This window comes from Fringilla coelebs (assembly GCF_963513975.1).
Source record: "Fringilla coelebs genome assembly, chromosome: 5".
NCBI classification, from domain to species: Eukaryota; Metazoa; Chordata; class Aves; order Passeriformes; family Fringillidae; genus Fringilla; species Fringilla coelebs.
The window spans coordinates 72866061-72888398 of record NC_140033.1 but is presented as its reverse complement, the minus strand read 5'-3'; the positions used below and the strand labels follow the sequence as shown (position 1 = coordinate 72888398).

The 22338-nt window shown below is 45.5% G+C and overlaps 1 protein-coding gene across 2 annotated transcripts in view; it reads right to left on the bottom strand.

Annotated features, from left to right (window-relative positions):
• The window catches only part of ST8SIA1 (ST8 alpha-N-acetyl-neuraminide alpha-2,8-sialyltransferase 1), a 95965-nt gene that overhangs the window by 70419 nt on the left and 3208 nt on the right, over positions 1-22338 (bottom strand). Inside the window, exon 1 of one of the 2 annotated variants that reach the window (XM_084205402.1) lies at positions 10055-10186. The exons of the other annotated variant lie outside the window; for it this stretch is intronic. Coding sequence (XP_084061528.1) covers positions 10055-10128 — 74 coding nt within the window. The 5' untranslated portion in view covers positions 10129-10186. Of the gene's footprint in view, positions 1-10054; positions 10187-22338 lie in introns of those variants that run through there. 2 annotated transcript variants of the gene reach the window in all.

The window sequence follows — 22338 nt, the reverse complement described above, 5'->3', positions numbered from 1 at the left end:
GCTGGCACCTCTCTGCATGTCCTTGTGCTGCGTTCCCAGCAGTGTCAGAGCCTCCCTCCCAACTGCAGGGCAGCCTGAGCCACCCAGTGTGATGGATATTTAGAGTGTGGCTGTGCTCCTTAGTGCCCTGCTGAAACTCCATAGCCTCTCACTCCCTCATGCCCCAAAAATACTTCTCAGCCTGAGTAGAAACTGGAGAGGTGATGAGGGGGTTGAAGGTTATCCTGAAAATTCTGTACCACAGCAAACTCAGCAATTAATATCCTAAAACACAGAATGATGGAAAGCTCTAAAGGTCCAGAATATCCTGTATTTCCAAAGCCTGCATGGCCCTAGGAAGGGTGACACTCACAGATGCATGTAAACACACACTGCAGAATTCCACCACTACACTGTAATATCATGTTGTCATATACATTCCCCATGTATTCAAAAGGTAATCCCAAAGAGACTGGAACCATTTCCAGTGGCTGCACAGGAGCTGTAAGCAGAAAAACCTCAACTATCAGTGGCTACTAAAATGCTTGATAAACTCCTCTGCAAGAGAGATTTTATTCAAAACCATAAAGTCATCCACAAAAATTTAAATGTAAGCACTTTTAAAAGTTTTAACACTACTTTTCATCTCTAATAATTGGCATTTGAAAAAACACGTGATTTTTCCCTACCAAAACTTGATTTTGCCATAAGTTCATAATTCTCTGCAAACGTGTATTATTTTTCAGGCACACTTCAGCTGAAGTAACAATAAGTGCCCAGCAACAACAACCCTCAAAGTGGCAGAGTCCACAAGGCTGGAGACCTCAAGACACAAGAGGACAAGCTGCTGCATGTTCCCATCTGGGTCTGAGCCCCGAAAAGGCTGGCACAGGTGAGCACCTGAGGCCTCTTCCCAGCCTGGCAGGTGTGGGGTGCTGGAGCTGGTTATGTCCCTCTGAGCAGGGCCCAGCTCTGGGCCAGCCAGAGCAGCAATTCCCACTCCAAAACACCAATGGCTTAATCCACATCCACCAAGGAAAGGCTTCACATTGCCCTCCTGCTGCTGCCCAAATAAAGCCTTCACCACAGAACTAACTGTGAAAGACAAATTGCAGCAAATTTGAAATCTCTCCCTGAATAACCTTTGCAAAACAGTGTAAAACAGGCATGGAAAACTGTTCTAAGCACAAGATTTGACTGTGGAGATTTTTCTGGCGGTCCACAAACCAGTTTTCAGATTTTGGAAAATGATTCTCTCTCTCAAGCGGAAAGAAAGTAATTCTGCAGATTTTTCTATCCCCACAGCAACTATTTCAAAAAGCATAAGTTAATCCAAGATCAGCTGGAGCCATTTGTTACAAAACTGTATAACACAATTAAAATTTTCCAGTGAAATTCTGCAGCTCACACCTCCTCTGGAAGTCTGGTCTGAACAAAAAGCACAAAGAAACCCCCAAATAACTTAGTGGAAAATTATCTAGGGAGTGTTTTATACTAATGAATCTTTTCTTAGCCAGGGTAGACAGAAGAGCTAAGGAACAGCTCTTTGTACAAGTCCCACCCTATTTATTAGGTGAGATATACATCTCTCCTCCTTCCCATCACCTAAAACGCCTCCTTCCAGTTCCCATTGAATGCCTAATTAATAAACTTATTATGAAAAGCAGTAGGGGTCTCCTGGAAGGGCCACAAATAGGCAGGCCACTTGTTCAAGAATGGAGCTGTGTTCATGAGCACAACAATCTTCTGCACTCGTGTGTGCTCTCCATCAGAAAATAATTTATCAAAAGTCTCTTTCTGATCCAAATCCCAAAGTTACAAAGCAAGAAAAGCTTCACAGGAAAAGGTTAATTGAAAAGCAGAACGGATTCAAATCCAAACCTGTAGCAGGATACTTTGCAGGATCAGGGAGACTGAGCTGCTTGCTGAGCTTGATTAAAATGTACACCATAAATGTTATTACAGAATGTGCAGAACTGCAGCAGCTTTCAGTCAGCAATCTCAGCTCACTGCAAGCATTCCTCCACTGACATCACACAAACAATATGCTTTTGATTCAAAGTTCTCTCCAGTTCAGAGAAGACCCGTATGTGAGAGGACTGAATGGTTGAATTTAAAAGGCACTGGGGGTCCTCAGATCCAAGAGCACTTAGGGGACAAATCCCGACTTGTGAGAGAAGCAGGAGAAATGTTCCTTGGAGAATCTCACTTCAAGCCCCTCAGATTTCCGCGGTAATTGGGCATCAGGCAGGTCATTAAGCAAATGGCAGCCTCAGATCTGAGTTCTTAACCTGCATTCACTCACAAAACTTTCATAAAACTCCCAAACTACTTATTCTCCACCTTAATTTAAAAATTTTGCAGTCTGATTTCAGCTTGCAGAGAGTTAATGCTTAATGGCACCCTGGTGTGACTCAAGTCAAAGTCAACAATGACACAGGAGCTATTTTGAACATACCAAATGCAGCAAATATAGTAGCTGAAAGAAAAAATGGACAATTCCATGGCATAGCTTGTCAGCCAGGAGGTCACAGCTCTTTATCTGTCTCTCCTCCGCAGTGGGGGGTCCTGTGTCCCCAGCTGGGCACCATTTCTGCTGTCCTGCAGGGTGCATGGAAGCACCCCCAGCGCTGTGCAGGGCAGGGGGAGCAGCTCCTCCTCTCAGCTTTTCCCTTTTACTTCCATGCAAGTGAGCTGTACTGCATTCACGTGAAAAAGAGCAGAGTGATGGGGAGCAGCAGCAGCAGGAGGAAGGCACCTTCACAAAGATCCTACAGGAAGTAAGTGGTGGAGTCACCAACCTGGAAGTGTTCAGAAAACAAGGTTGGCCCAGAGCACAGGGATGGGGAAAGGACAGGAAAGACTACAGCTCGATGCTGCTCCTGCAGGTCCCAGCAAATGCCAGCAGTGCCCTCACTGAGCAAGGGCATTGATTCAACCATTGCACAAAAATGTTAACATAAGACTTAATATTTCATTACAGTATGGCTTTAATGGAGCGTTAAAATAACGACTGAGGCTCACATCCAAGTCCAAGATAAAAATAATTTGTGAAGTGAATTGCTTTAGTCAGACTCTGCTCAGCTGCCCGGATTTCGGTGGCATCATGCTAGCCTCGATCTGGTGACTGCAAAACAGAGCAGGATGTGGCAGCACAGCCTGACACAAACCTTCCCTTCACAGGGCAGCTCCCATCTGCCTCAACTTCCCTTGGTTTGCTTTGGGATCAAATGAAAGCCCAGGAAAAATAAAAGTATCTGGCTTTGGAGTTTTGGCTGGCATCAAGACAGAACCATCAGGCTTTCACTCACAAGCAGGGTTTTGTGGAGCTGCTGGAATCCAGAGCACAGTGGTCACTTGGGGTCACTGGGGAAGAGCTGCACAGATCCATTTCAGTTCAATTTACTATTGCCTCCACCTACATACAGAGGCAGGGACACCCACCAGGGGCCTCCTGCAGTCCTGTTTCCCAGCATGTGCATTCCCTACTGGAAATACTTCAGGGACTAAAGTCAACAGTGGCTCTGAAACACATCAGGCTTGACCACCTCTATCGGTCTGAAAACCTAATCCTGGAATTCTCCTCATTATGCCTTTGGTGTAATGTTTTCATAAGGATAACACATACCCATGCTTTTGCAAGAAGTGGCAAGAGGAAAAGCCAAAATCATTGCTTAATAACGTATTGTCTTTAGAAACCCTGATTGGAGATTGATTTTTTTTTTGGCACTTCTGGTTTTGGCTGATTTTTAAATAATTTTTCCTTCCTCCTTTAAGAAATCCTTATAGGAGGCTGCTCAAATTTCAACCTCCCCTCTGATGAGCAAAAAGCTTGGAGTTCCCTGAATTTCTTCCTATGAACAAAGCTTTTTACTCTTTCCATAATTCCTGTGGCTGTTCTCTCTTTTTCAAGACCCACCCCTAAATATTTCATTCTAAATAAAGCCTGGAAATATTATTTCTAGGGTAGCTACCCCCTGCTAACTCCAGGGACAAACTGACCTCTCATCACTCACACATCCCACACCATCCCAGAACAGACCAAAAATCTGGGCTCATATCCCATCTCCCAGAGTAGGCAGCAGCCAATGCCTGCAGCTGCAAAGAGCCCTCTCAAACACCACATAATGACCATTTTTCTGGCCATTTTTTGCTCCAAGCTGGCAGTCTGGGAATTTTATGGCACTACAGAATTCTACAAAGCCACCCAATAACAGTAAAATCACTGGTTCTACTACAGTCAGTGAGCTTGGAGCTGCAGCTGACATTTGGCTTCTGAATATTCTGTGCAAACATTGTTGGGTTTGGTCACGTACACTGAATTTGTCTTTCCTAAAAGTCTCTCTTCCTAAAAAGCTCAACCTAATCCTTGCAAACTGGGGATTAGCGTGAAGAATTCACTGAGACTTTGAGGTTCTCATGGTGTTTAAAGCACCTTACTACCCCAGGCATACCACCCCACTCAAGATGAAATTGAAAATTATCCTCAGCACAACTGTTAGGCAATGTGATCTCAAAAGCCCCCTCCTAAGAAAGATCAGCTGGACAAGTACCAAATGGATAAGAGAATGGCCAGTGCAAATGCTCTGGATACCCACAAAAGCACACCAAATTGGGATTTTGGGACAACAGGCAGAGTTGGAGCCCTAGCTAAAACTAAGAGCTTTGCCAAATACAACATCTAAATCAAAAATACATTGCTGTGCAGAGGTTCACTTCTGAAAACACCCAGTTACCTACGCTTGGAGAATAGGTCTAAGTGCAACAAAAAATAAATATGAGAAGAGGGAATAGCAGAGCAGAACAGAGATAATCTGATTAACTCCCCAGCCAAGGTCTCTGCAATATGGTAAGATTTTGTGAAGAATGAAGTCATGACCGTATTCCTCCTCACATTTATTGTTATATTGTTCCTTGGTGTGAAGCTTTCAGCCTATTTCAATGCCACCTGCAGCAATTTCTGGAGTCTGGACTTTATAAGGATCATGCAATATTTCCCCAACTTCCTCAAGAGGGGAAAGTTGTCAGGACAACAGAAAGGCTGCAGTAAATCATGCCTGGCACTGCGACCTGCATGAAAGGAAAGAGGCTGCACTGCAGAGACCACAGAATAAGGACAACTCATGGAAAACATCTTCATCAGCTCAGCAACAGAGCTGCTGCGACTTTTTAAAGTAAGAAATTAAACTACAAATTAATGATAAATTGCCAAATTAATAGATGGGGAAGAAACTATGACATCAAGAACTTGTACCTTTTCTCCATCATTGGTATCTTTTTAGAATTTTTTCCAGGCTCTTTTGAGGGGCCCAAAAGGGAAACAAAGTATTTTATTTAATCTGAGAATATAGTTTTCACTACCTGCTTTGATTTATCCATGGAATATTTGGGTTTTCATTACCTATTTTAAAATCACTGATCTGGTGCCACCCACGCAGTAGAGTTCACAGTTCTATTTCCCAGACTGCAAAAGAAATAGAAAACTGTTTTTCCATCCTGTGGGATGATATGGTTACCCTATCCTTGCTGCCTTGGCCTTGAACAAACAAACCCTGCTGCCTTCCAAAAAGCAAAATCTGAGCTGTCAGTCACTGTAGCATCCTCATCTCTGATTTTGTTTAACTCTAGTGTTTTTTATATAAAGGGATACATTTTTCTTCCAGGCACATTCAAAGTGCTATAGAAAATGAGGGATTTGACTTTGATTGTACATTTTGGCACATTTAGATTGGAGAAATACAGATGAGGCTAAAATTTGCCAGGGACTACCTTTTTGATTGAACAATGTTTGTGAACTAGAAGAAGCCAGGATACAAAGCTGAGAGAATTCAGATTTTTCAGCCTGGAGAAGAGAAGGCTTTGGGGTGACCTAACTCTGGCCTTCTGGTGCCTGAGGAGAACCTCCAGGAATGATGGAGAGGGACTATTTCCAAGGGCCTGGGGTGACAGGACAGGGGGAATGGCTTCACACTGACAGGGAGTGGGTTTGGATGGGATATTGGGATGAATTCCTCCCTGGCAGGGTGGGCAGGCCCTGGCACAGGTGCCCAGAGCAGCTGGGGCTGCCCCTGGATCCCTGGCAGTGCCCAAGGCCAGGCTGGATGGGGCTGGAGCAGCCTGGGACAGTGGGAGGGGATGCAATGAGATGATCTTTGAGATTTACTCCAACCCAGGCCATTCCATGATTCTGTAACTGAGTTAATAAAAGCCTACCAGATCACCTGACAAGCTTTTAGTTTACCTTCCCTCCTGCCAATTCTTTTACTTAAATATGGAGCAGCTTTGATCTGAAAAGCTACTGCAACACAGAATTGTTCACTTCCTTTCAGAGAAACACATTTTGATTCATGCAAACTTGTCTCAAATTCCTATGCACAAAGCCTGCTTGCAAGCTTTGAAATACAAATTATAAGGTATGAATTCTAGATTATGAATTCTAGGACTTGGTCAGATGAACTGTTTCTAAGACTCTCATCAGATGTATAAAAGAGCTGTGTTATAAGGAAACCACTACAAATTGTGACTAGCAAAAGTGAAGATATCCAAATTATTCATGCAGTAAAATCTACAGGAATGCAGCATGTCTCTGAGCTGTCTGCATTGTTCCCAACCACATCCAGGAGAGAGAGCAGCAGGGGCTGGACACCTCACATGGGAGCTGCAGTGAACAGCCACATTCCCGGGGGGAGTGAGGAGCCTGAGCTCCAGGGATGGTTTTGGGAGGCAGACACAAACTCCCACAAGGCTGAAACCCGGGGCACTGCCCTCTGCTCTGCCAACGCCAGCACCAGCAGCCCCCAAATACAGCTGTGCCACAGGAGACCCAGGGCTCCAGCTGTGCCCCAGCACTGGACATGCAGACTGAGCTCCCTGCAAGCCCTCCCCACAGAGACCCCCCCGAGGGTGGGCTTCATCTCACACTGACCTGTGAGGACCATGAAGGCAGGACTGCCTCAGACACACACATCCACATCTGCCAGCTTTATTCCCTATTCCAGTCCATGGAGCCAGGCCAGCTGCTGCAGATCCTGGGAAGTCAGTGGGGGCTCCTGCAGCAGAGGTGAGCCCTGAGAAGGGGACTGCAGCACCCCATGGGGGATCCTGCCTGCCAGCAGCCCCATCTGATTGTTTTTCACCTCTGCTCACACATCCCTCACAAGAATGAGCTGGAACAGCTGTGCTGACAGGAGATTTTGTCACAGAGAATTCAGAGGCAAAGGGAGCGGGGCAGGGGAGGAGATTAATTGCTACATGTGCTATCCTTTTTTTTTTAATCTTATAAATCTGGCAGGAAGAGAGCAGTTTTCACAGATATGAGATGAAATTAATGAACAGCTGTCTTGCAAAACAGCAGAACCATCAATGGAGACACAAAGTTACACTGCATGAGGTGCTGCTGCAGGAGACAAAAATCAACTGTTCTCACCCCTTCCCTCCTTCCTTCCCAAGAAACCATTGCTTGCTTTGTGCCACCACAAGCACAGAGAAATATTTGGCCTCAACAAGGGCACAGGGTGGCTGTTTTCTTTCAGGAGGAGATCCACTAAAAATTAATTGAGCAGCTCTAATCTTACATTTGAGCTTGCACTAAAGTGTTGATAGGTCCCACCTGGATCCAAGCAGTTAATTATCACACCACAGTGACTTCTCCACCTGCTTCAGCAAGCCAGATGAAAGCAATGTAAGTAATGCTCCTTGCAAAAGTGCCCCTGTGCTCCAATCCAAAAAAGTCCATTGAGTGCTTTTCACTAATTTGATCAGTTCAGTCATGCCCCTTGATAAAAAAGGTGAACAAGACAGAGAGAAAACAAAAAGTTCCTTCATTAGACAGATCTCCTAAAAGCTGAGACAACAAATGAAGAGGAAAGGAATACTCTTGCACTTGTCACTCCAAGTGACAAAGCCTGTGTATGACCCAGCAGCCACTGCCTGTGCATGTGACAGAGACAAGAATATGTAAAAATACCACAGGAAAAGGTATGAAAAACCAATACATCTTCAAAGGCATACGAAGGTGCACATCTGGAGAACAGTTTTAACCCATCAAAGATGGATGAATAAATATGAAGGAACAGACTGAAGGAAGCCCAGATTTGAAGGGAAACTTTCATTTCTCAGAAACTGCTTCCCACATCCATAACTCTCAATTGTTCAGGAATGGAATGAGTTTTGCCTAGCAGCCAGGAGGATGAGCTGATTGGCCAAACAAAATAGGAAACCTTGGGCTTGACCTCTCTCTTTTATCCAGTTTCTCATTAAACTTGTAGGAACTCACTACCCTTAAGACCTCTATTATTCTGTTTCATTTGGATGAAATCTACCAGTGAGAGAAATTTCTTAAAGTGAGTGGGTTATGATTTGAGATTTCAGTTATATCACGTTTCCTACTGGCTGAAAAGGCAAAAATAATCCATAAATGCCAAATAATGCCTTGCTTCAGCCTCCTTGAAGTGGACACTGACGGAACAGTGTGCTCTTTGTTGCTTCTGTACACCCAGAACTACATACCAGCTAAGCTGTATAGTCTGATTTTGGGTGAAAGCCAGGATTTAATGCACCACCAAGCACTGACACTGGACTTCACTGACAGCCCTAGCTGCTGCCACCTCCAGCATCACTTCTGCCAGCAGCTGACCCCCAGCTGGCCAGGGACCCAGAGATGTTACTGAACTGAGCTCAGGGCTCCTTCTGAGTGCTGACAGATGGCTTCCAACAGATAAACAAGAGCAGTAAAACTATCATAGATAAACAGAGAGCCATTCATCTGAAACACACCTTGAACTTTCAGTTCCTGTGATTGCAGCTAAAAGCTTCATTTTTGAAATTTTGCTAATGTGTTTTAACCCTTGCCTGAGCACTAGGTGCTATAAAATCACAAATGCAAACACTTTGCTAAGGGCCCTAAGTAGATTAAAATAAAGGAAAGACGTATCTAAACCAGAGCCTCTTTTTATCAGAAACTCCAATTCCAAATATTTTAAAGTCTCTTTTGGTGACGCCACAGAAAAAATTATATGGCAGTCGTCTTGCACTCATATTGAACTCCATCCTAGTTGGATTCTTCTGCTTCTTTACAGACTCACTGAAAGGAGGTAGGATCTCCCCAGCTCTGGGTTGAAATGAGTCTGTTGTTACAGGGAAGATCAGCTGAGATGCTTTCACAAATCCCCACCCTCACCCGTCCCACGAACAAGAGGCCACACACCCTTTTTGTCTTCACACCTTCCTCTCCCATAGACCCAGTGAAACCCAAAAATCAAGTTTATTGATGATCATCAGGGACTCTGCTATCATGAAACAGAAACAGAAGCAAATTCTGGATCACAGAATTTCTTTTTGCTACTCTCCTACTCCCATTCCCAGGGGCTGAGTGACAGCTGTGTGCTGTGTTAATTGATTTGAGATGGTCACAGCTCCATTCTGCACTCAGGAAAGTGATTTTTTTTTTTCTCTCTGAACATATCTGAGTAACAAACGCCGCCTTACTCCTGCTAGCACCACATTAGAAAGGACAAAATGCAGGAGCAGAAGTAATCTTCTGCCATTTGGTCTAACAGTGCTGCCAGCTTACCAGCAATTCTCTGTAAAATGCCTCCTGTGATTACTAACAGCATCCTCAAACCTCCTCTCTGTCCTATGGCAAAGAAACCCCAAGAGTCTCTAACAGGAGGTGGGGAGGGGTCCAGGAGACATTTCCTGGGTTTCCTCCCACACCACCCCATTTCTGAGCCACTCCACTCCTTCCCTGGCCGCCCAACCCGAGCCAAGCCCCCTGTTCAGCCACAGCACATCCCCTGCTCGCCACAAACACCCCCTGGATTCCAGGGTACAAAACACTGGGAATTCCCCGGCTTGGACTGAAGCAGTGGAGATCTAAGCACTCCTTTTGCATATAAACATTCATCCCTATTTCTGTTACTTAACAAAGGCATGCTGAGGCTTATCATCTGAGCTATTCCAGACCCAAAAAAAGATAGCAGAACTTCCCCCAACCAACAGTGTAAGCAAGGAGCATAAACCTGGCTTTCACTACAAATATTCACACGGTGCTGAAAGCAGAGTTTCCAAAACTCACCCTTCCAAAGCACCCAGAAGTTCACAGGCAGCAGTACAGCTTGTGAGGGCTCTGAAAGAGTCCTTATATATCATATATTATATAATCCAAACACCTCCAGCCATCAAGGTCATCACCTATGTACAACTTTCAGCCCACTGCACACTGCCATTATCATTCAGCAAATGACATTTGGCAGCACTCACTGCAAACAGGAAGTTTCACAACACACCACAGTGGTCAGTGGTTCTGGAGTGGGGAGGTTTCCTGTGCAGGCACAGGGACAGCAGCAGAAGTAGAAAACAGAGCTGACAGTGAAAAAGAAGGGGTGAGCACAAGAGAGGAAGCATGTTTGAGTCTGTCCCAATTTGACCAGTTTGCTGTGAATAACTTGGGAATGCACAAACCCCATTCCCCAGAGCAATCAAACGGCTTCCCAGGGGATAAACATGATTTATGTACTACGTTCTTATAGCCTGAAGTCCTGGCAGAAAATGTAATTTATCCAACTTCCCCCCTGCACAATCTGGTGGCCTTAACTAGCGAGCACTCCATGTGAGATCAGAATTCCTAAAAGCCTGTCCAACTCTACCACAGAGATTACTGCATGCTGTGACTCCCACCCACCTTGCCAAGATGTTTTGTTTTCCATCCAGCTCTCCTGCCTCTGCCAGCCCTGCCCCCAGCTGTCCCATCACATCTCCCCTTATCCCCAGCACCAGAGGGGGGTCAGGGGAACCCTGGGCTTCCAAGTGCAGTGGAACAGCTTCAGGAAATGCTCCTGGCAGAAATCAAGTCTGGAGTTTCACCTTCCCCTCCTCTTTCTGACTGAGCTTCCCATCTTACAGACTTCTTTATTCTAAGAGAACACAGTTACAGGATGCATTAGAGTAAAGGTAGTAAACAGGAGACCTGGTGCTGTTCAGGGAGCTGCCAAGCACATACAACAAAGCAAAACATGCCACCTTGGAATGCCTGCAAGAGTTATATATATTGCAACACTGAAATTCTAAATTAAAGCCAAGCCTGAAGAGTTTGACATATACAGCCACACACATCACAGATCACAGGAAACTATTTTGGGTTGAAGTACTGTTGAATTCCTGAGTTTAATTAGCTGCCATGCTACAGATTTCACAAACTACCCGTAATCCAAAGAAATCTAAATATTAAAAATACTTGAACTAGGCTCTGAAAAGATCTGAGGGAGGAATTTCTAAACCAGCTCTTTCCAACAAGACATAAAACTCACACATGCAGTCTCTCAGGCTAGTGCATCCAACCTGAGTTTGCTTTCACCCAGGAATCCACATCCACCATTCCCAAAGAATGAGGCACAGTGCTGGGGAGAAACCTCCTTTAAGACTCCAGGAAACCCCTGGATCACAAACTCTGTCCACTGGGAGACTTGTATCTCTCTCCTTGTCAGCCTCAGGAAAGTTAAGAGTGATGTGAGCAGCCTGGGAGATCTCTGGGTGTGTCAGGGACCAGTTTGGTACCAGGTGGGTCAGCTGACAGCAGGAACAACTGCTCATCAGCAGAAAGCCCTGATGGGGATATATCATCAATAAAAGCACTGGCCCATGGAACACTGCATTCAGGATCCCCAGGGGAGGGAGGAAGGGAGGAGGCAGATCCTCGAATTTATTGACTGATCTTGAACTGGTCAGTTAACTTGGAGGAAGCTCAATCCTTCAGCAACACTGTGGGAACTGTGCTGGGAACAAGAACCCCAGCCCCAGAACATGCTCTCTATCTGACCCCTTTGTTCCCAGCTTCCTGGGGCAGCTCTGGACTTATTCCACAATGAACTGACTCAATCTGTGGTTTTCCTTCCTGCTACCAAGTAAAGATAAAAAATGTGCCCTATCAGGCAGATAAACGTCAGCCTCCTGACCTGCATGAGAAGACTCCCACGTTCTCACCTACAGGATGTGCACTACACAGAAGTTAACCCAACATGCTTTTTTCTTTGACCCAGCCTCAGCTCCCAGGCCTGACAGCTGATTTGAGAGCATCCTCCAGCTGGGCAGTCCAACTGCCACCTTTTTAGGTCTCAAATTCATCTTGAAAATTCACCATGCAGCTCAAGATGCATGACAAATTACAGGGCTCTACTGCATCATGACCAGTTGGTCTATGCTACTCATTTCAAGAAACTTATGCAATAAATTATTTTGGAAAAAAAAAAAAAAAGATCAGCAACAACTGAACAATTTTAGAGAGCAGCAATTCAGTTTCCACAGCAATTAAACTGTTTACTACAGGGTTGAAGATGAGTGATTTAGTTTTCAACAGCATGGTGACATTTTATTTTCTGGTACAATGTCAAAATCTAAAAATCAACCAGATAAAACAGCAAATTAGTACAAAAGAGTGTATGAGCCAAAGAAGAAACACATTTTTTTTTAAGTGATTAAACAGTGATCTAAGAATACGACAAATATATTTAAGAACTAACCATTCCAAGACCACCTGCACTTCCTTAATTAAGCATAATGAAGGAATTGATTGTTTACATAAGCTCCAAGAATATGGAAGGTTGTTGTAAGTAACAACAGTAATTTGGAATGAGGTGTTGAAGTAAGTTAGTGAAGGCTAAATGAAGTCTCAAAATGCTAAGAACCTGAGACATTGATTTATTTGGGAGATGATGCTACTACTGCATTTATTGCACGACTTTTCTCCAGCATTTGGGACCAAGCCTTGACAGAGGTAGGAAACTAAACTTAAAGGACCTGATGTGTAATTAGTCCTGCTAAAGACATTTCTGTGTTTTCATACACTGCAATAAAAGTCCACTGTCAGCAGATTCATGCTGCACACCTCTCACAGATCTCCTGCAGATCCCCAGAGGGTTCCCAAACCATTGGAAGTAGGCACGTTCGGGGCATCTATGCAATGCCAGCAGCGTGCCTGATCCTGCTGGAGCAGACAGTGAGGAGTCATCTCATCAGAAATGCAATACCTGCATCCAGCCAGAACAAAGCATGCCTTGTTCTGAAGTCTCACCCCAAAACCACAGTATCCAAGCCCAATTGGAGAGAGAAGTCAAGGAACTGCCTGCTGTAACTCATCATCCCTCAGCCTGAGCTGCTGGTGCCCCAAAGGACAAGCTAACCCTCACCAAACAAAGTTCACTAGATGCCAAGCCTGCGGACTGCCTAGTTGGCAAAATGCAATCAGAGAATGAAAAAAAAAAAACAACAGAGCAACAAATGTTGTTTTCCTGTCTTTTTGCTAACCATATGGACATTTTCCCTAGCACAGCCCTTAAGTAGGACAGGTACCAGAGATAGCTGCAGTGAGTGGGCTGTACTCCACATATTTCATCACTCCACTTCCAAATCTCACCACTTCAACAGTCATCTCTAGAGCAAAATGATTCTCCTCTCTTGTGGCATGAAAATGCCCTTTCCTATTATGGTTTCATAGCCTCTCTCATACCTCTGGCCATTGAAACTGGACCCTCAATTTACTCAAGTGATCTGCTTCCATCTGACACTCGAACTTCTTCACTGAAATTATCATTTACCTCACACTGTTTTAATTAATTGTTATCTCCTTGGGTAACCTTGCTTAACCAACAGAGTAGTCCTTAAATTGTCCACTTCACTGAATATTTTACCCTTACTTGATTGCTGCTCTGATTTTGCCACATACTTGTTCTCAAATTTTCTAACTGTGGTCTTTCTCTGCTATTCTGCTTCATAGAAATGTTTCTTTATTTTATTCTCTGATCTTTGTGTTTCTTCTTCTTCAGTGCCCCAGCTGCCACAAACTCCTTATCTCTACTGTGTTAAGCCCTCTATCAATCTTCCACCTCCCAAGGTTTCTCCATCTCACCACCTTCCCTCCTGCCCCCCAAGAGCGTTTTCCTTCCTTCTGGAGCATTCCATTCCACAATCCTTTCCTTCCAGCCGACAGGAGGGCCCTGACATTTCTCCCAGGAGAAAACTCAGCTTCTAAATAGCAATGTGTGAAGGAAGACACCCTGCCCTGAGAGCAGCAGGACAAGGTTAGAGCTGGCAGAGCTGTGCCCCTGCCCTGAGCACAGACAGGACAAGGTTAGAGCTGGCAGAGCTGTGCCCCTGCCCTGAGCACAGCCAGGACAAGGTTAGAGCTGGCAGAGCTGTGCCCCTGCCCTGAGCACAGCCAGGACAAGGCTAGAGCTGGCAGAGCTGTGCCCCTGCCCTGAGCACAGCCAGGACAAGGCTAGAGCTGGCAGAGCTGTGCCCCTGCCCTGAGCACAGCCAGGACAAGGCTAGAGCTGGCAGAGCTGTGCCCTGAGCACAGCCAGGACAAGGCTAGAGCTGGCAGAGCTGTGCCCCTGCCCCGAGAGCAGCAGGACAAGGCTAGAGCTGGCAGAGCTGTGCCCTGAGCACAGCCAGGACAAGGCTAGAGCTGGCAGAGCTGTGCCCCTGCCCCGAGAGCAGCAGGACAAGGCTAGAGCTGGCAGAGCTGTGCCCTGAGCACAGCCAGGACAAGGCTAGAGCTGGCAGAGCTGTGCCCCTGCCCCGAGAGCAGCAGGACAAGGCTAGAGCTGGCAGAGCTGTGCCCTGAGCACAGCCAGGACAAGGCTAGAGCTGGCAGAGCTGTGCCCCTGCCCCGAGAGCAGCAGGACAAGGCTAGAGCTGGCAGAGCTGTGCCCTGAGAGCAGCAGGACAAGGCTAGAGCTGGCAGAGCTGTGCCCCTGCCCTGCCCAGCACCTGCTGCCTCTCACCCCACACTCCTGTCACCAGAGATGGAAGAAGCTGAGGGATCTGGGACACAACCAGAGCCCAATTTGCACCACTATTTATAGAACATATTACTCTTTCAAGTGGGAAGAGCTGCTGGTGACAGCTGAGGTGGTTCTGGAAAGGATCCAAAGCATTAAGGCAATCCTTTTCCAGAACACCAGGGCACAAGTTATTCTGGAGCTGGCATGCCTGTGGTGTCACCTGTAAGTTCCCAAGGGACAGCAGGCACAGCCAGCACCTCCAGCAGGGAGGGATGCAGGGCAGTGCCAGGGAAAGCAGGGAAAACTCCCAAGGGTGCCTCCCCTCTCCCCTTTTCAGAGGAGGTCTATCAGCTTGCTCAGGAATAACACAAGCCCAGAGGGCTCAGAGTGCTTTTCACTGGGAGTTAACTTTCTGAAGGTTTATGGTCTTTTACAGTATTAACATTTTAAAGCTGCTGCTAAAAAGAGCAAGCAAAAATCCTAAACATCCTTCAGGAAATTTATCCAACATATCTACTCAGTATGAGGATAAAAGTAAAAATCCACTAAATAAATCATTCAACCTACTTAGTCCTGCAACACGGCATCTTAAGACAGGAATATTGCCTGAAAGTCGGTTATAAAATACTTTTAAAATCATGTTTATGTGCTCAATTACTTGTCCAGTGTGTTTTGGGAGATCTTCCACTGCAATACTTTCAGCCCATTCCCTTTAGACCCAAGGAGGTGATGATGAAATTACAATCCCTGGCAATTTCTTCCTAAAGCATGTTTAAAGCTGGTCTGTTCTTAGCAGTTATCCAGGTTTTTGAGAAACACCTCTACACTGGCAGCAATTAATGAATGGAAACAACTTCTCAAGACTTTGGGGTTTCTTTTTAATTTCTCCAAGGCAAAACATGTTATTGATCTTGAATGGAGGGGAGTAAGATTCTCAGCAGGCAGACTGCAGAGACACCACCTAAAACCAAATGATGAAGCTGAAAGCTCCCTGGGAAAGAACTGATTAAGCTCCAAAGTGCTGAGAAAGCTCAAATTCATCGAGGGTGAGCCCTGATTTCAGGTGACAGACACTGCCCATGTTCTCCTGGCTATGCCACAGAGAAGAGCCCAGCAGCCCCACACTGCAGAGGGAACTCGGCTTTTCTCCATGATGCAGATCTGCTGTTCTGCGGCAGATGAGAAAACTGAATTTGTACTCAATTTGTTAAACCAACTCAACATTTTCCCACAGATTAAGGTGAGGAACAACAACAAACTCAACCCTTTCAGTACAAGACTTTCAGTAGCAATGGCCTGTTAGACAAGTGAAGCGTTAAACAGTTTGTTTGTGAGAGAAACAGTTTGTAAATGAAAGAAAGTATCAAAGACCCAAGGCAAAAATAAACATGTTCTCAGATGCTGGACCCATTAGCAGTTACTGAACTTCATTAAATAAGTGTTTTCCACTTGTTCTGTTGTCTAAACAGATTTATCAAAACACACAATTTCTCTATTGATAGGTTAAGTTCCTTGCTGTTGTTACCATTTGTGGATCAGAAAGCTCCAACAGCACTCTGCCATTCCCTTCTGGATACACTTAAAGGCAATGGCTGAAACAGGATAGGAAGGATAACCACCCCCTGTGCATTTTCACTGCTTCATCCAGCTGGGCATACATAAACCTGGAGATGTTCAGCATTTGTCCATAAGGCTCAGCAAGTGTGTTTGTGCTGGATGCTTGCTGGCTGCCAAGACAAAATGTTCAATAATATGACCTATGAAAGAATGCCCAGATTGGTTTTGTTTCTCTTATTCCCTTCACTGTTGCAGTTTCCTTAATTAAAAAAATGCATCTAATTATAGGCTGATATGTAATTCTCACTATAGCAATCCCTAGCACTTAAGAACTGTGACTCAGGCCCCCAAAATGATGATTAAGCACAGAAATGAGGCATCTGAATTACAACAGCCCACAGTGGATTTTTACTTGCCTTTCAGGGGCCAAGCCACCATTCACATTTCCAGCACATCCCTGCAGTTATGAGGACTCAAACATTCAGTTTCATTTCAAAGCAAGACTGTCACAAAGTCCTGATTGCAGGAGCGGGCACAGCTTTACAAGGGTTGGTATTCTCCAAGTTACATGGAGCGCCCCTCGCCTCAAATCTTTCAGCATCCTTTGCTGATTCGCTCTAAGGGAGGAGCGAGCATCACCAAGCCAGGTGAAATTGTGCAGGAGGCATTCCCTTGCCTGCTGAGCCTCAGAGCCTGAAAAAAGCTGGGATCCTGGTCCTTGGCAAAAGGTGCCCTCCTCATAACCCTAAATTGAGACCACCCCAGTGATAAACCTTAAACTCCTTCCCAGGTAACTGAGGAATTGCGGTAGATATAGAAACTTTCTGAGAACTTACAGGTGAGCTATCTGCTTTACAGACAGGTAGACAGACCAAAGTTTCTCAACCCATTTCTTAATTGTATTATAGAAATAACAGAGGTCTAAAAGCAAATAAAAATTAAATACAGTATGTATTAATCTCAAAATTATTTTTCAAATCAATCTTTAAACAAGCTGTAGACAGAGTGTTCACTTCATCATTCCCATTCTCATCTGATCCAACATCATTCCTCTGCTCCTGTCTCGTAAATATTGCATCTCCTTTCTAGCCCATGTCACAGCCACACTCTAGAGAAATTAATTCCCATGCTTTTTACATTGCCATTAGGTACTAAATAGCACAACACAGGAGACTCCAGGGTCTGAACCTCGCTCAGACAAATAAAAAGGTAACGTTGCCTGACTGGATGGCAGTAAATCACCCACAAGGAGCAGGGATAATCTACAGACTGCATTCCAATTAGGAACGTCTGCTGCAGCATTCACTGTTGGCTCAGCTGTGACAAAACTTACAGGCACAGCAGCAGTAGCAAATCTGAAATTCACCAATAGCTGGCAATTCATTCTTTATACTGTAAGTAACTGTGAGCTACTATCCAGGAACAGGGATTCAGATCCTCAGTGAACGCTACGCATGGAATAAAGAGCTCTTCTATTCTCTCTGAAATAGATAAACCCTCCAATAGAAGTCATGGAAAGAAGAAAAATACTGAAACAAATGCATTGCCCACATCACAAGCAGTAAGCTGGTACCCCAGGTTCTAGCAGCAGGAAGAACCAGTACCCACCAAACCCTGAGCTCAGTTATTGGGACACCCCCCAAGAACAATCACACAGCCTGGCACTCACCTTTCTTGGCACAGCAGTACAGCCACAACCAGCACAAAGGAGGGCTCCAAGGCTCTGCAGCATCCCCCAGCCCAGCCTTTTATGTGCTGGTGCTGATGCAGTGCACCTGTGTGCCCTCTGTGCCCTCTGGGGTTGGTCAGTGCCCCTGGGCACTCCAGGGCTCGTTCCCTTCAATGCTGCTCACCTGTCCTGCACAGCTGGAGCCAATTCGGGGGGATGGATTGGGCACAGCCCACTCCAATCACCACTGACTCTGGGACTACAACATTCCTTCGCATTAAAAAATGCACTAACACATGGGAAACCCATTCCATTCATCAAAATTCATCATCTGCACAGCCAGGATCTCACTACGCACATTCTTGGAAAGAAAATCCTTCTGAGCACACAATGTCTCTCTGCAAGCTTATGGCACTGTAAAAACAATAATTTCTGGACAATGATAATTATTCACAGAATTCCCAACCAGCACCACTGTTGACCTAGATGTGAAGTTGTTACAAGAGATAACCATGCCATGTACATAGTTTATTAATTCCCTTTATAACCCTGCTTCCTTTGCTGTACAGAAGTCCATGGGGAACCAAACCCAGTGTCCCCTGCAGTTCAAAGCAGGAGCACTGAAGCCCAGATGAGTAACCCCAATAGTCCTCATTCCATTTGCCATTAGGCCTAAATCTGACTGCCTCACTGAGAAAGGCAGGCATCAGGCAGAGAGCTTTGGGCTCAGCATCACCACTCACTGCACATTTCAGCCTTTTGGACTGGTTTCCTCAACTCTCCTGGCATTTCTGAGCACTGCCCAGAGCAGAGGGTCCCTCATCACCCTGCCCTGGGACACCACCACAGGGCAGGACCACAGCACCAGCAGAACAACGGGACCTCCAAACACTGAGGCAGATGGAACAGAATTCCCAGAACTGACATTTGACCAAGATGGACCCCATAGGAAAATATTAAAATCTTTTCACTGGAGAAAATAAATGTGTCTTGTTTGTTTGTCTTCCATCTCTGACAGGAAATACAAAGCTGTTATTTCTCTATTACAGCAACGGCCACTCCTGGAATTCCAGAAATATGCAGAGCAAGTTTTTCCCACAAGAAAGCAAGGAAAATAGCTGATGATCTGTTTTCCCAGCACTCACAGGAGATCTATGCAGCAACTATTAAATGAAAGCTGGGGGAGCTTCCTCAGAGCAGAGGCAAGCTGATAAATAAAGCCTTTATCTTGCTAATAGGGGAAGGCAAAGTCTGCAATTTACCTGGAAAGCCCGATAGCCAACTGCTGGAACATCAAGGATGCAAAACAACAGAGGCCCTGATCCTCAGTGGGAGCTGCAATACTCCGGAGAAGGGTATTGTTAGTTCAGGCAGGGAAGGAGATAGAGGAGTAAACAATTTCACACAGCTTCTTCAGGAAGCTCAGAGCTTCTGCAGCAAACACTTCACAGAAAAATCCGCTTTGCCAGGGTCCAGAGACTTATCAGTGCCTTGTCCCACCCCATCTGCTGTTTATCTGATCAGGTTAGATTCCAGGACCTGGGAGAAGAACCTCTGGTCTTCTGTATGTAAAAATCGTGACATGACAAAAGCTGAATCTACACTGATGTTTACAAACACTACTTAGCTTAGATTCATGATCTTCAGTCTGAATTTAACTGTGTGCATCTGTGTTAAAATGATTTAGCATCAGGAGCAATTTCCTTGCATTTTGAGAACCCCATACAGCCTACAGAAAAAGAAAATGTATACCCAGGGATTTAAAATGTAAGTATTTTTTGGTGCTCAGAAAACTGGAACAACAGAAGACTGTAGTCCAAACAGCTTCCTCATTTCAGTGAGGTTCATCCACACTGGGGAAAGACAAATTCTAAAGGGTGAAAGACAATTTTCCATGCATTTACCTACTAGCAACTAGTCTCAAAAATAGGAATTTTCATGTATGTCACTGAACACACATCAAATGGGAGCAACACTCTTGGCTGCTCTGAAGATGAAAATTACAAGGAGAGGAATAAATCACTCACTGCTCCATTGTATGGGTGATTCAGTGCCCCCTGCACAGCAAAGGAAGGGAAAAGCTAAATGGGAAAATCCATACATGCAGCAGTGCCTGGTGTGTACATACCAGACTTTGGGGGCCCCAGCTGGGTAACCTGAATTCCAGCAAAGTCTCTGCTCCCCAGAGCCTGGCCGTGGGCCTTTGGCTGCTCCCAGCTAACAGGAAAAGAGCCTCAGGGAGCTGGCCACATCCTCCCATACCTACTGGGAGACTGGGTTTGTACAAATCCAAAGGAAAGCAGCAATCCAACACGGTGCAAGATACCGGGGATCTCAGCAGTCTGTTTCTTCAGGCCTGCCAATCAGAGTCTGTAAGAAAATGCTGCTTAGGGTCAAGGAAGAAGGAGAGCAGGAGCTGGAACTCAGGAATTTAAATCAATTCGTATCTTGCCAGCACAGCTCTCATCTGCAAAGACACTGTGCGTTAACTCGGATCACTATTTCTCATTGTTTTCATGTCATTCAGTATCCATCTTGAAGATGTGGAGCCAAGCCTCTCTACAGCTTGCTTTCTTCATCACAGCCTCCAAACAATAACATGCAATAAGAATATTTCTTTCCTCTCACCTTTAACCTGCTCTTCAAAACTGTACCTCTTTACCAAAACAACTTCTCATCTCAGCTGGAAACCACAAATTGCAAATATTATCACCAATGAAGCAAATACAACAGCAACAACAACAAAATCAAGTAAAATGTTGATGAAAGCACAGCCAGGCACTAGCAACAGAAAAGGACAGAAAAATGAACAGGATTTAACGCAACACGTGGGCATACCCATCGCTTTCAGGGCAGGGCTTCTCAGGGCATAGAGGCAGAACTAACCTACTCCAGCATCTCCCAGGTCTGTTCCTAGCTCTGTCCTTCATATGCATTTAAGGAAAGCAGGAATAATTCTGTATCTGATGAAGCTGTTTAAGAAGGGCCAAACTCTTATCTAAAGTCAAGCTGAGCAATACAAAGTTTAATCTCAGATTTGCCTTGAAATAGCCCAGTAAGGATCCCCAGACTCACGTAATTTGCCCTGTTGCCATAAAAAGAGAAGGAAAAAAACCCATCTGAACTAAAGAAAACCTTGCTGACTCAGCCATAGCATCTGCCATGCCCACGGGGGAGTGACCTGGAATTGCAGCCCTGTGCTCATGCAATCCAGGACGAGCAGGGATGTGCACAGGGGCTGGCCCTGCTGTGCCTGCACTCCCTGCAGACGGGAGCAGCTGGCAGGAGGGAGCTCCGGGGCAAACCCCTCTGGCACCTGGGAGCAGAGCAGGGCTTCTGCAGGGCACACAGAGGCTGCAGCAGGAGAGGCTGCACAGCCCGTGCACATCCCCTCTGCCAGCACCAGAGTCTGGGAATTCTGTCCAGCCCAGGCACTGAGCCCTGTGTGATTCCAGGGCAGCCGCTCTGCTCTGCCCATGGAAAATGGACAAATCTGGTGGGAAGGAGTGGCTCACCTCAGCCAAGGTGAGCGTGGCCGTGTCAGAGCCATCACTGGGGAGCAAAGACACAAAGACAAGCTGTAGCTCTGGCTGGAGTCAGGTCATGAGCAGCGAGTTCACAGGGGACATCTGCCACCAGTTTGATCAAGTCACCCCCAGAATAATCTCTGGTGACCTTTCAGCATCACACAAAACTGAAGCAGCAGAAGCAAGAACACAGCTGAATCTCAGAGAAGCCTTCCTGGTGTCTGGCAGGGACTGCCCCATCTCTTCCTGAAGAGCCTCTAAGGCTCTCACCATCCTCCAGTCCCTCCAGGGGGACAGCTGGCAGCCCAAACCCCCTGACCCCACAGCACACCCACTCCCCAGAGGAGCTCCATCCTCCACAAACAAATGAAAGTGTCATAGAAACACACAGTGCTTGGGATTCATGGTTCTATGGAGCCTGTAAGGCAGATAAAAAGATCCAGTTCTGCTTTTAATGAATTGCAGTATTTTAAACAAAATCATCCTAAAGGTATTACTGTATGCAATTTACTTCAGCAAATAACAGACAACAAGTAAAAACATTTCTGCCTAAATAATCTCAGCAGCACTAGGCCCTAAAAAACCCCTAAGCAATCTGTAAAAACAATTAGGGCTCAATAACATTAACCACCTCAGAGGATGACAAGCCATTATATTGTAGGCAGATTAGACCCATTAGCTATTAGTGGCTCTAATTATGGTCTTACTCCTATTTTGACCACTTTGCAGCTCAAAATTGAGCAGTTTTACCATCTGACTGACAGAATATTCAGCATTTGTCAGACAGGAGATGCTGTCACTGTATGACTACCCTCAGCCTCTAGTGTCT